The 15943-nt window shown below is 36.7% G+C and overlaps 1 protein-coding gene across 7 annotated transcripts in view; it reads right to left on the reverse strand.

Annotated features, from left to right (window-relative positions):
- The window catches only part of LOC115218378 (E3 ubiquitin-protein ligase MYCBP2), a 167091-nt gene that overhangs the window by 60693 nt on the left and 90455 nt on the right, over window positions 1-15943 (reverse strand). For 2 of the 7 annotated variants that reach the window (XM_029788152.2, XM_029788157.2), the window contains exons 55-57: window positions 14120-14548; window positions 9842-9964; window positions 5054-5200 (exon numbers count right to left, since the gene is read on the reverse strand). In XM_029788152.2, the coding sequence (XP_029644012.1) occupies window positions 5054-5200; window positions 9842-9964; window positions 14120-14548 (699 nt within the window). The remainder of the gene's footprint in view (window positions 1-5053; window positions 5201-9841; window positions 9965-14119; window positions 14549-15943) is intronic. The other 5 variants (XM_029788155.2, XM_029788154.2, XM_036508350.1 and 2 more) reach the window with 3 other exon arrangements.

Here is a 15943-nt window from a genome sequence, read left to right on the forward strand (position 1 = left end):
TCAGCCACTTACACTACAATTAAATGAATAGGGAGATCAGCTGGGTGAATATACTGGATTACTCATTCTTAAAACTAACAGAGATTCATTTACTTCACACATACACACACACAACAACAGAAGTGTTAAGACCAGTCCCTCTGGTGGTGAAGAGCACTCATGTCAGTGCCACGTAAAAGTGCCCATGCGGAGCCACATAAAGACACCCATGTGGGGCTACATAAAAGCACCCAGCACACTCTGGAAAGGGGTTGGCATTAGGAAGGGCATCCAGCCATAGAAAGCATGCCAAATCAGACCGGAGTTTCGTGCAGCTCCCCAACTTGCTAGCTCTGGTCAAACCATCTAACCCACGCCAGTATGGACAATGGGTGTTAAATGATGATGATGATACAGACACACACAAACACATCTACACACACGTGCATGTGTGTCTGTGTGTGTGTATATATATATATCACCGTGATCACCGTTACTGACCAGGCTCTCAGATGTTGCTACACATCGCTGGTCACAATGCGCTTCGCATTGTTTTAGCCTTCAAATGATGCCACCCTGCTGGCTAAGCGAGCAGGCCAACAGAAGAAAGAGTGAGAGAAAGTTGTGGCGAAAGAGTACAGTAGGGTTTGCCTCCACCACCCTGCCGGAGCCTCGTGGAGCTTTAAGTGTTTTCGTTCAATAAACACTCACAACGCCCAGTCTGGGAATCGAAACCGCGATCCTACGACCGCGAGTCCGCTGCCCTAACCACTGGGCCATTGCGCCTCCATATATATATATATATATAATATATATATATATATATATATATATATACACACACACATACATACACATATGCACACACATATAAATACAAACTTATATAAACATACATGTTTACGCAATTAAGCATTTGTGTATGGCCTTTAAATTATAAACAAAGCTATACACACCTCAGAGAGAATGCCTATCATGTTATTGTGTGTGTGTGTGTGTGTGTATGTGAGTGTGCATGTATGTGAGTGTTTCCTCTGGAAGGTATTCTATGAAGAACTATTATTGAAAAAACCATGCACACAATGTTGTGTAAGCAACTGAGGTTTCAACAGCTTTGAAAATAAATTTCTACAATAAAATTCAGAAAACAAAATTACATTCAAATACAGAATATTCAAATAAAGAATAAAAGAATTATGAATATTATAAATTGTAATAAACTAAAAGAGAGACAACCTTAAAAACAACTTGAAAAATGCAAAATAAGACATACATATACACACACAAAAACAACAAACATTAAACACACATATATATATATATATATACACAAATATACATATGCATGTCCATACTCATTTGTATATATAAACACACACACACATACATGTATGCACATATGCACACACACATGCATATATAAACACACACACATGTATGCACATATGCACACACACATGCATACACACATACACGCATATGTATGCATGCATACACGTATCTAAGAACCAAAAATAGTTGAAACAACATCGGTACGAAATCTATCAACATGTACTAATAACCTTCTAAAAATGTAGATACACTAAACATAGAAAAGAAAAAATAGTACCAAGTTTGTTTACATAGCCATGCAACTTGATGCAAGCAAGTTGAAATAAAGAAAACAATGATTGAATAAGATATATAAAAAATATGTAAGATTTTACAAAGTGAACCAAAATGCAGTTTACTACACACAGCATATCAAGTCAAATACAGTCAGAAAAGCCAGCCACCAAGTGATATTACACTATTAGGATATATATTTATATATCATTCCATAATGGCTATCTCTGAAGAGTGCAGGGTTACATACTTGGACTGTTACCTAACATTCTGTTGAACCACTAGTGCGAAACTGATAGGTAAGATCAGCTGTAATGGATATATAATACTGTAAATTTCTATATATACACATATGAGAAATTGGGATGACAAAGGAATAAACAATTATGCTAGCAACTTCATTAGCTTACAGTTGTTTTTGCTACAAGATGCAATGCACTCATAGTCGAAGTGCTTGAGTGTCACCCAATAGTTTCATCAGATATACACATATATATATATATATATATATATATATGCTGAGACCCCTTCAGTCAAGACTGACTGTGGGACTGCACCTAGAAAGTTACCCTCCCAAGCACAAGTCCGGGCAAGGTTGTTTGTGGAAGACCGGCAGTCACCCATGCATGAAGGCTTGCAACACGTCGCTCTGATTCATAGAGGTAATCATGAGCTCAGGTACATGACCCCATACAAGGTACCATGAAATAAAGGGAACAGAGACGCTTATGATTGTGAAACAAACTCCATAACCACAAATCACTGTGTGTCTGTGAGTTAGTATAATTCATCAGATATCTGTGACAGATGTGATAATTAACAGAAATCTAGAATTCTGCAAAAAGGAATTCTGCCAAGTACAGACTCTCTCTTCACATTCTCACAATCAGAATTGGAGTGAACCAGTGACTGGACCACCGGAAACCTTTAACCAATGGTGTTATTGTTTAAAAACTGTGACATAACAAATCAAGAGCAGGCAAAGAGTTTGAACCAAGGTTTAGTACATGTTTTTTATTTCCAAGCATTATTTAATAATTTTAAATTATTAAATGCTAAAGTTTAATCCTTTAGCATTTAAACCAGCAATACCTGGTCCAAATATCCTGCCTCTTTTATGTTCAAACTGCCCTGGTCCAACATCTTACACTCACCCTACAATTTCATTCTTACAATGTATAATCATATCATTGAAATCTTGAAGCCACAAGATGATATCTTTTACTTGTTTCAGTCATTTGACTGCGGCCATGCTGGAGCAACGCCTTTAGTCGAGCAAATCGATCCCAGGACTTATTCTATCGGTCTCTTTTGTCGAACTGCAAAGATACGGGGACACAAACACACCAGCATCGGTTGTCAAATGATGTGGGGGGGGGGAACACACACACACACACACACATATATATATATATATATATACGACAGGCTTCTTTCAGTTTCTGTCTACCAAATCCACTCACAAGGCTTTGGTCGGCCCGAGGCTATAGTAGAAGACACTTGCCCAAGGTGCCACACAGTGGGACTGAACCCAGAACCATGTGGTTGGTAAGCAAGCTACTTACCACACAGCCACTCCTGCGCGTATAATACATGACTAATTCAAAACAATTTGAATAAGTATTACATTTGACTAATCTGAATGCTACAGAGTTAATCAACACACAATAGTTTTTCTCCAATCTACATATCAGTATTTATACAGATTAAGGAAGTTGGAACCCCAGAGTAGAAGCACAGGTTGCTAGTTCAGAGCCAACCAAGTAACCTACTGACATACATTTAAGTGAAATAGGGAGGTGGCCTAAAGAGGATTAGAGAATAATACATCCAAAATATGAGGGAATAGAAACACGTGAAGAAAGTGGGGGTAAATTTAAATATTGGTTTCGAATTTTGGAACAAGGCCAGGCAAACTTCGGAGAGGAGTAAATCAATCACATCGACTCCCCAGCACTCAACTGGTACTTATTTTATCAACTGTGAAAAAATGAAAGGCAAAGTCGACCCTGGTGGGATTTGAACTCAGAACATAAAGCCAGAAGAAATGCCCCTAAGTATTTTGTCCAGCATGTTAATTATTCTTCCAGGTTACCAGCTTCAGAAATAAAAAAATTAAAACACTTAAAATTAACACCGATATTGAAGAAACCTGCCTGTGGTTAAACAAACAGATATAGCACACAGATCTCTTTTACATCACACTTTACCATATTGCAAGAAGAAAAGGAAGGATACACTCAGTAATGTAGTTCTAGACATAGTATGTCTATGTGAATAAGACATGATGGGCAAGGCTAGAGTACATAGCTCAGCCAAATCAGTGCTTAACAGCAATAACTTTTTGCTTTTTTTACTTGTTTCAGTCATGTGACTGTGGCCATGCTGGAGCACCGCCTTTAGTTGAGCAAATCGACACAAGGACTTATTCTTTGGAAGCCTAGTACTTATTCTATCGGTCTCTTTTGCCAAACTGCTAAATTATGGGGACATAAACACACCAGCAATGGTTGTCAAGTGATGTTGGGGGACAAACACATACACAAACATACACACACACACGCACACACACACACACACATATATATATACGCACACACATATATAAAACGGGCTTCTTTCAGTTTCTGGCTACCAAATCCACTCACAAGGCTTTGGTCGGCCTGAGGCTATGGTAGAAGACACTTGCCCAAGATGCCACGCAGTGGGACTGAACCCGAAACCATGTGGTTCGTAAGCAAGCTACTTACCACACAGCCACTCCTACGCCTAACACTGACATATCAAAAGTATAAGAAACTAAATTAATCCCACGACTATGCTTATTACAGATTGTTTTTTTTTTTAACCAAAGCGATATAACAATGTCCTCAAATGATGTAGTATTTGAGCTCAAAATAAAGAGGGGTATTTAACTAACTGCTTAAAAGAAAATAAAAAGCTGGCGATATATCATTTCTGTCCTTCTGCTGATATTGAAATGACAACAACAATAGCAACATCTAAAACATTGACCGACGACAACAATGACGACACGTATATGTATACAGTCCAACTTTCCAGTGTCATGCATGTAATGTTGCTCCAAAAAGAAGTGGCAGAGGTGTTGAATAGATAGATAGAAAGATAGAGAGAGAGGAAGCGAGAGGGAAGAGAGAGAGAAAGAGAGAGATATAGAAGAAGATAAATAGATAGGTATATAGATAGATAGATAGATAGATAGATAGATAGATAGATAGATAGATAGATAGATATTTATATAGATAAGTATGAAGATAGACAGGCAGATAAATAGATAGGTATGGAGAGGGAGAGAGAGAGAGAGGTAAAACAATATATATGTATAGAAAAATATAAAGAAATATAAAGAGCGCAAGAGAGATACAAAGAAAGAAAAAGAGTGGCAGAACCTCAGCTAAAAAAACAAATTCTCAAGGAGCAGTGAAGAGAGCGAGAAAGGAGAGCTTACCTACAATAGAGGCTAGCCTATGAGGGTTGATACCACATGGGCCACATGACAACAACGATGAAGAAGATGATGACTTAGAGCTCGTGGAAACTTTCTCCTGCAACTTGTCACGATTTTTACTTGACTCCCGATCCATTTTTATCTTACCTGAAAAGCCCCAGTAGTTGTTAGTATAATAGAATGCATATTTCTTTACAAACTCCAGCAGCTGTTAAAGGCTCACAAGACAATCTCATAACAAATTCCAGCAGTTGTTAGACTTTCAAAATATTTTACAAACTCTAGCAGCTGTTAGGTTCACAAAACAATCTCACAACATACTCCAGCAGTTGTCATGTCCACAAAGTACACGACTTATTACAAACTCCCGCAATTGTTAGGCCTACAAAACAACCTGATTACTAACTTGAATAGCTTATAGGCTTTGAAAATACCATTACAGACTCCAGCAGTTGTTAGGTCTACAATACACACATATTACTAACTCCAGCAGTTGTTAGGCTTTCAAAAAGCCATTACAAACTTCAGCAGTTAAGTCTACAAGATAATCTTGTTTCACACTCCATTAGTCATTAGCTTTACAAAACACATTATAAACCCCAGCAGTTGTTAGGCTCTCAAAACACATTACAAACTCCAAGAATTGTTAAGTCTACAAGATAATCTTATATCTAGAAAATACACTTTACAAACTCCAGCAATTGTTAGTTCTACAAAATACAACACATCACAAATTCCAGTAATTGTTATGTATATAAAAATACATTTCAATACAAGCTATTCCAAGCATGTTTTGGTATCTCAATTTTATTCTCCCCCCAGCCACCCACCCATTTATTCCTAAATTCATCTCCAAAGTGCTTTGTCAATTGTATCGTGACAGTTTCTCTTATATTACCATGACATTGTATTTTCTCTGTTCTTTTACCGAATCCAGTCATTAGACTGTGGTCATACTGGGGCACACCTCCCACATTATGATCAATTATGTCCACCTAAGTTTTTACCTGATATTTATTTATTTTATCCATGGTGAAAATATAAAACAGAGCTCACCTGTGCATGATTTAAATTCAGAATGTAAAAAACAAATGCTTTGGTAATTCTACCATCCACTGTCCAACACACACACACACATACATACACACACACACATAACTTGAATTCCAAAGAAGCACAAACATTTTTGTTTTTTAAACTTTGGTACACCAAAGGATACATTTATATGTGAAAAACCCATATGTAACCATACAGCACAACAAAAACCAAGAAAATTAACAACAATATGCAAATTAGCTTATTCTGAGAAAATTTTAAAAATTGAAAAAAAATCTTTAATATGCTTATGAGCTGTTTTTTCTTGTTAACACAGCACCAAGTCCATAGAATAAGGAGAACTTTATCAGAAAGTTTAAAAATTGCACCATCAATGTGATATTCATGCCATGCTTCTGTGAACTTGTGAGCATAATTTTCAGTTATTATTAGGTGATAAACATACTTCAAGATATATACACAGGGTGCACTGGGTAAATTGTTGCCATTGTTCATTTTTGATTTTGTTGGCTACACAGTATAGTAGGGTCAGTTGGGCACTGTCTGAGAGAAAAACAGCACCATGATGCAATTCACTCGACCAGAAATTTGGAAACGACATGCTGTACTGCTTAGCATTTATGCTGGAAGCTCCAATACGAACATTTCAGAGTGTTTGGGTGTCAATCTGGGGACAGTACAGAGGATTGGATTTGGAAAGAGTTGGATGAGTCTAATGGTGATTACGAAGGTATGGCAGCTCGGAAAACTCACTCTGATCATTGTGATAAGAAAAGAACTCCTGAATTTGTTGGTGAGATCCCGGCCATGATTGACAAGGATCCCCCCAAGTCAATCAGGTCCATCGTCAGCGAAATAGGAATGTCTGAGTTATCAGACAGGTTGTGCATGAAGACATTTGGTATTCCTCATAGAAGATGAGAAAAGGGCCAATTTTTATCCCAAGCCATCAAGGCCAAGAGGAAAGACAACACTTCGAAGCTTTTGAACAAACTCAAGCATCTCCTCCAACTGAACATGCTTTGGTTTTTCTCAGATGAGAAAAATTTCTGCCAGCATCAGATGGTGAACATACAGAACAACCATTGGCTTGCTGTGTCCCCAAAACATGTACCGAGAGGGATAAAAATCAACCATCCAGTCAACATCATGGTATCTGGAGTGATCACTAGTGATGGCAACATTGTGCCTCCATTCATCTTCCCACACGGCCTTAGACTCAATACAGAGGCCTACATCAAGTGTCTAGAGGAGGTATTGCAGCATTGGGTCAAGAGGTTGGCTGCTGGAAGAGCTTATGTTTGGCAACAAGACTCTGCACCATACCACACAAACAGGAGAACCCAGTCATGGCTGACAGATAATTTCTGCAACCACATCACCCCTAATATCTGGCCACCTAACTCCCAAGACCTCCTCTATTATTATGTGTGGGGCACAGTTGGGCAAGAGACCAACAAAACTCTTTGTAACTAAAGATGAACTGAAGGCAAGGATTATGGCAACATTGACCAACATAAACAAAGAGACCGTCCAGAGGAGTTGCAGGTGATTCTGAAGTTGTCTGGAGGCCATGGAAATTTTGTTGAATGAATTTACTCTTTAGTATTTCAAGATATTTTTATGTAATTTTGGTAAATATATCTGTTAAAATGAGATGACTGTATTATTCTCCTTTTGCATAATTTAGATGACAACTTATTCACCACACCCTGTGTGTGTGTATGTGTGTATATATATATATATATATATATATATATATATATCCATATCCACAAGGTTCAATCCTTATTGCAGTGCAGAGGCGTGTTTGCCTCAGTGAACCAGAGAGCTATGCCAGCAGAGCACAGAGCCTCTTTTAATGGTATGCTGGACAGGTCAAAGAATAGAGGCCAAACTAATATGGACCACCACTTCTCAGAGTGAGTGGCGGTCCATATTTTTTTGCATGGGGCCTACATCTCTACTTGGAACAAAAACAAAGTTACAGAAAACTTCAAATTTCAAAAAAAACAATGAAAATCGGGAGAGGAAGGCCTTCCTTTGCTGCAAGGAAGAGCAAGGATCTAACTGGAGAGTAGTAGTAAAAGGCAGCCCTGAGTCAAAAACAGTAGAGAAAAGTCATCAATGGCTAATACTTCACAAGGAGTAAAGGGTTTAAATATACATGTATGCATATGCATGTGTATGTGCACGTAGTTGCAAGTATAGCTGACCAGTTTTTACTAATTGGGATTGTTACAAGATTGACATTAGATCATAGAGTTTCAGATTAAGACACCTGTCAAAAGTAACTTGATATGAATTTGTAGGGTTTTGTGTCTCTCCTATAGCAATTACAACTGTGGACAGATTAAATATAGCCTGCTTTACACAGTGAGTTCTCTTCCTCTCATTTGTAAAACCAAACATGCCTATATATATATATATGGATGTGTGCATGTGTATACGTACATATGTATACATTTAAATGCATCAGGCTAAAGATATATCCATCAACAAGAGGAATGATGACAAAGTGACATTTCAAGAAAAAACATGTTTTAGTAGTTATTCCATCTCAAGTGCAAGTAGTTCCTTGTCAATCTCCACACTGGAAACTCAATTTTAGCTTACAATGCAACTGATCACAAGAGCCATAAGATAAAATATGCCTAGCAAATTACAATACTTCTAAGAGAAAACAAATTTTTTTTTACTAATTTTTCTCCGCTGTTCCTTTTTCAATACATCATATATTTTTAAAAACGATTCACACACATGAAACAAAAACAGGACAAAACATACAAAGTGCCAGAAAATTTGAATAATTTTATAATAAATTCTTCCACCAAAACATCTTTCAACCTTAAACTCTGTACCCCTATTACACCCCACAGATGATGCAGAAAAATTCAGAAAAGAATATGAAACAACCAAAGAAAGGTTAAAAGTAGCTTCAAAAAACAAAGAAACAAGAAGAGAATTGATGCAAAAGAAAAGAAAATGAAATATCAATAATATCAGTAATCAATAACAGTAATCAATAATATTGATAAATTGCAAGCTGTGGAGATACCATTTCTTTTGAATTATCATATTTATATGGGTGAACTGTTGATAACAGCAGCTAATTAAGTAATTAAAAACTAAATGAACAACCAAATCTGTGTTTAGTATTTGGGAAATTATTAAACATTACTGGGATACAACACAAGAGTGGGGTTTTTGGTTTCTTCTTGTTTTGGGGAGAGGTTTTGTTTTTTGTTGTTTTTTTTTTAATATCAATAAATATTCAAAGATCCAGATATAAAATAAGACTCACTTAGCCATATAGTCACTGCACAAGGCAAAAATATACAAGAGGCATGAACGAAATTTAAACCAAAACTGTGCATAATGAGTGAAGAAAAATAAATAAATATATATATAGATAGATAGATATAGATATAATAAATATATATAAATAATAAACAAACAACCAAAGCTAGTGAATTCTTGTGAAATAAAAATAAGTATATTGATCAACTAAATTGCATTTCAGAACATTGAATTCTTCAAAAAATATATATCACAAAAATACGATAAGCAGATATCGCCGCAGCAGCAATGATGAAGAAAAAGAGCAAGTGAGCGAACAAAATTAAATAGCTGAATAAATGTGAAAGTGAAAGTGATAAAGAGAGAAAAATCAGCAAAAGAAAGTCAAAAAAGAGAGAGGAAGATTGAGCGAGAGAGAGAGAGAGTTTTTACCTCCAGAGAGGGTCTTCACATTTGTTAGTAGAGGAGCAGCTAGGCGCTTAGTTTCACCATTTTCTGCTGGGATTTTCACCAGACAGGCTTGCGGTAAGGTTGAACTTTTAAGAGTTTCTTTCTCTTGAAAAATCAGATGGAGAGATTCATGATGAAGGAGAGAAAACGGAACGGAAATTGCGATGAAGACTCTTACCAAGTGCGAAAAGAAAAAGGAGTATTAGCAACACACGATGACCTGTAGCCATAATCAATAAGCTGATGATAGAAGCAATCAATAAAAAGCAGATCACAGACCAATCAATTTGACTGATTGACATATACTGAATACACAATCTAGTGGTCATGCCTGGACGACTTTGTGTTTTATGTATATGTATGCATATATATATATACACACACATATATATATATATATATACACACACACATATATATATATATATATATATACACACACACACACATATATATATATATATATGTATGTATGTATGTATGTATATATAAAGCTCTCCTGACAATTTCTTTAAGAGTTATGGAAGCAAACTCGATAATTATTTCTTTGAGAGGCAAGAGAAATAATGATTGAATGGGAAACCTAAAAAAGAACTTTAATAAAGGATACTGACAACTGGAAGCAAAATCTAAAACAATGATGGAAAGAAAGAAACAAAAGAAAACCAAAATTTTATCAAAACTCAGATGTTGCATAGCGATCATGATTAATAATGAATGTAACCATATTGGAATTGAAATCAATAATCTCCAACTGTGAGTGTGTGTGTGTGTGTTTAATTCTTTAGCATTTAAACTAGTCATATCAGGCCCAAACATTCTGCAAGTTTTATGTTCAAACTGGTCAGATTCGGTCACTCACACCTACCATACAATGTCACTATAAAGACATACAATCACATCATTGAAATCTCAAAGCTACAAGATACTTTGTGATTAATTTAAACTAATTTGAATTATTAAACATTGTATTTGACGAAGTAATCTGAATGCTAAAGGGTTAAAGGGAGTTTTATGAAGTTGATAATTAGGAAGCTGTGTTCAGCAGTTGTGGGGTTCTGGCAGGCAGAAATGACACAGAAATCAGATGAGGAAAACATTTGTCAGAATGATATCACATGATTTCACATGAGGTGTTGCATGATGATGTTAGCATGTTTGAACCACCAGCTGGGGGGACAAAAATTAAATGATAATGATGATATAATCTTCACTTTACATAGGGTTCTCATGCAGACAGGAGCTGGACAGGTCATCGCAGTGCAAGTCAGTTCTCATGTCAAGTTACTGTCTTCCTAGACACATGTGAGGACCAAGTTTTGTAGTGTTGGCATGATTTCTCTGTTTGTATGCCTGCTCTTCTTAACACTAAAAATTTTACAGAATGCAGTGAATGCATTTTTTCAAGGCCTTGCATGTGTGTGTGTGCATTTCAGAGAGACAGACAGATGGACAGAAGAAAGAGACAAAAACATGCAGTTGTCAGTAATATAAGCCAATGCCAATCAGGTACCATTCTTATCATAGACAATAGACAGAAGGATAGCAAACAATATAGCCATTCTCTTGCAATGTAAGCCCCACCCCCAAAATGGCAAAGCAAAACTAAGAAACAAAGAAAAACTGTTTTCTAATAAATTCCAAACCCAAAATCTTTTTCTCTTTTTTTTTTCTATCTAATCAGAAAGAAAACAGATGCTTCCACAACCAAATTTCAGATCAAACAATATTATATGATATACAGTACTATATGGTAAAATTAATAAATAGAACAAACTAACCAAAACTATTAGTATTTTCATTCACTTTAAATTTGCTTTCCATGCCAGCATGGGTTAGATGAATACATTTTATGGAAGCATTGTTTTTACAGCCAGATGCTCTTCCCACTGCTAACCCTTGTCTGTGTTTCAAGTAAGGAACATTTCATTCCACCTGTCATTGAATGCATTCCCCTGATGAACTGTTGTGGTTCAGCATCCAGTTGCACTTGGAACATCCACTGCAGAGGATGCAAATAACTACAATGGTGAAACATATGTAGGGAACGAATGCCATAAGCTTGTGAATGATGATGATGATATTCTAGGTGAAACTCTAAACTTACTAAGAGCTGTCATACATCTAGCTGTACAGATAAGATATACCATACATATATATATATAAAGTAGAGTAATAAATGTGTGTGTGTATATATATATATAACACCAAATAAGTTAGGGGTTGTGGATCCAACCCACTAAGGGATAATACTTATCCAATATACTGTTTGTATAATACCCAAATTATTAATACACAAGTGTTTTTAATTGCAATGCAATTAACTTACTTATTGTATTAAATGGGTGAAGGTAAAGAAATATTTTAACATTAATTTATATTACAAATAAGAAACTGGAGAAACAATTTAGTTGGTTTATCAGCTTTAGGATATTAGAATGTTGACTTATTTATTTATCAAAACGACAACCATAATAACATACATATATACAGTATAAAATTCAATACATATAAGGTAAGAATACAAGTAGTTATTAATTTATATTAATGTGTTTTTTTTAATAACTACTGGTATTACTATCTTATATGTATTGAATTTTATACTGTATATATGTATGTTATTATGGGTGTCGTTTTGATAAATAAGTCAACATTCTTATATCCTAAAGCTGATAAACCAACTAATGTGTTTCTCCATTTTCTTATTTGTAATTATATATATGTATGTGGCCCTCGTGCCGGTGGTACATAAAAAGCACCATCCGTTTGTGGCCGTTTGCCAGCTCTGTCTGGCACCTGTGCGGGTGGCACGTAAAAAGCACCCACTACACTCACGGAGTGGTTGGCGTTAGGAAGGACATCCAGCCGTAGAAACACTGCCAGATTTGACTGAGCCTGATGAAGCCTTCTGGCTTCACAGACCCCAGTAGAACCGTCCAACCCATGCTAGCATGGAAAACGGACGCTAAACGATGATGATGATGATATATACACACACACACACACACACACACCACACATTCACATACTTCATGTGTGCTTTGCTGCAATAGCAGAGTACATAACCATAATCCCTGGTGACCTCCACAACCATGAGGCAGTGTAATATCATGCCAATCCTCATATGTGGGGTTGTATAAGGACAGTTGCAGAAATACAGAACAAAGTGTTAAATGATAAATGGCAAAAGAGCATGAACTGTATAAATAAATCCACTTGCTTAGAGACCATGAACAAGGTCTTTCTCAGACATATTCAGTTAAGTTCTGAGAATGCTGAGAGAACATAGAGTAGTACTCATCATTTAGATTTGTTTTCTTTTGGTTTTTCTTTTTCTTCTTTCAACTGAAACTGTAAGAGAATGAATTTAATTATACAAATCATGTCCTTTTATCATTTATTATTAATACTTCATTCACTACTTCTGCTGTAGTCAATATATATATGTATGTATGTATAGTACAGTCTGTAAAATGGTTAGCAGTAGGAAGGGTACTCAACCAAGCTAAAAAAAAATAAATATATGAGCAAGATGGTGGGAGGTCTTCCAACTCCTATAAGGAGGCAGCAGTTCCAAATAAGACCTGACTCAGAACTTACTTGACAACTCCTCAAACTCATGCAAACATAGATAGCAAATATAAAATGATGCCATATATATATATATATATATATATATATATATATTCTAACTGACTACTTTGAAACAAGAGGATAATGAACCAACCAACATAGTAGTCTCTAGTCACACACTGTACAAAAGATACATAACTTCCTTATTTCTAGAACAGATCCATTCTTTACCACAAAAGGACAGGAAGACTACATTGCTAAGTGCTCCTCAGCTGACTAAAACCGACCCATTAAAATTAAGGAGTGACAGTGACAGTTCATTTATTGCTTTGTCACTTGAATAAACACAAAAATGAGAAATTTGGAGCAGAAATAGAACAAATCTGTTTTGAAGACGAAAAAATTAAATGTATGCATGCGTGTATTTAACAGACAAGCTAAAATTGCTTCTGAAACAAATCCACACTCTTTACCGAGACACATGTTCCTGTAATTCACCAAATATCATATAAACTATAGACAAGCAACTAACTTCTATTTAGGATTTTAGATAAAGATACGAGAAAGGCAGGTTGACAGAATTGACCGCAATCTCAAAGAGGACATGGAAAGCAACCACAGCTATCAGTCTGGAATTAAAATATTAAAACTATAAGAGGAAGAAATAAAAGCAGAGCAAGAACATACCTAGAGCTTTGACAAGTTCTTTCACAGAGAAACCTTGTAATTCAGAGTTGACCTCTGAAGAGGAAGGTGTTTCTTTCTTGGTGGACTTCTGTGAACCAGGCGTTGGCATGCTTCCATTCATTTCTGATGTTTTCACAGACTTTGACCCACCCATACTGCCAGAGCTTTTATAGCTTCCGCCGCCAGAATTTTGTCGGCTGTTCGCATAGTCGTTGTGTTCCTTCGTTGCCATGAAAGATAAGCCAGTCTGTTTGGTGTCACCCAAGAATCCATCCGCGCGACACAATACTGGCCCATTGAACTGGTCGGAGGAGTTTCCTCCACCCCCTCCTCCCCCTCCGTACCAGCTGGCACCGAAGCTGGAACTTCGCTCATGCGTGTATTGCTGAGGTTTTTGACCAAATACTGTGGAATCGTTTCCGGAGAAACCTGAAGAAATGGAAAACAGACATGTGAGAATAAAGGAATGGAGGTGAGGAAAGAGTATACAGAATGGTGGAGGAAGTGGGGCGATACTGAAACAAGAAGGAGGTGAGAATGAAATAAGGTGGAGATGGTAACACTGCAGGAGGTGGTGAGGGTCAATGACATTGAAACAAGGGTGTGGTCACACTGGAATAGGGAGAGGTGGTTGATATTGGGGAGCGGTGAGCCGGCAGAAACGTTAGCACACCGGGCAAAATGCGTAGCCATATTTCATCTGCTGTTACGTTCTGAGTTCAAATTCCGCCGAGGTCAACTTTGCCTTTCATCCTTTCGGGGTCGATAAATCAAGTACCAGTTACGCACTGGGGTTGATGTAATCGACTTAATCCGTCTGTTTGTCCTTGTCTGTCCCCTCTATGTTTAGCCCCTTGTGGATAATAAAGAAACAGATATTGGGGAGGAGCTAACGCTGAAACAAGGGGTGTAGAGGAGATGACACTAAAACAGTAAGGATGAGTAACAGTGAAGCAGAGTAGGATGTAACACAGGAATGGGGTGGAGTGGGTGAGGTGACACTAAAATGAGGCAAATGGAATGACACTGAAACAAACGGAGGGTAACATTGACAACAAAGAGGTGGTGACACTGAAATAAGGGGAAAGAGAGACAAAGAAAATAGTTGCAAGAGTACTGTGTAACAATCTAGGGTGACAGGCAGTGGTAGACTCACTACTTGCATCGTGAGGCACATTTATGTGCAATCCACCTAATGCTACAGACGAACAACAGCGGACTTAGATTTAGGGTTTGAATAAGGATCAGCTACAGGTGTGGTTTCATAATTATGAGTTTAGGTATGTATATATGTGTGTGTGTGTGTGTGTGTGTGTGTGTAAATATATATGTATGTGACTTTAGATGTGTATATATCAAAATTGAGATAAACTTAGATATGTTTCGACCAAAGATTGGTCCAGGCCATGTCTAACTTAATAGCACCACCTGATAGGATTATCTAAATCTTGTTTAACCCTTTAGTATTTAAACCGGCCATATCCGGCCAAAATAGTTAATCTGTTTTATGTTCAAACTGACCGGATCCAGGCTCTCACACCTACCCTACACACATATATATACACACACATATGTATATATGTATATATAACCTGACCTCAATGTGAGAGGACATATCATTGATGAGGTCACAAATAAGGATGAAAGGACTCTGATAGACATGACTGATTGATTAACCGAATAATTAATCAAACAACCAATTAGTTAATTGATCAAAACAGTTAATCAAATGACAAATAATAAAGAAGCAGTGCATGTGTTTGTCAGTGACATAATGACCCTACAGAGATACAACAAAAATAAACTAAAACTGTTGCTCCAAGT

The sequence above is a fragment of the Octopus sinensis genome, linkage group LG13 (genome assembly GCF_006345805.1).
Source record: "Octopus sinensis linkage group LG13, ASM634580v1, whole genome shotgun sequence".
NCBI lineage: Eukaryota > Metazoa > Mollusca > Cephalopoda > Octopoda > Octopodidae > Octopus > Octopus sinensis.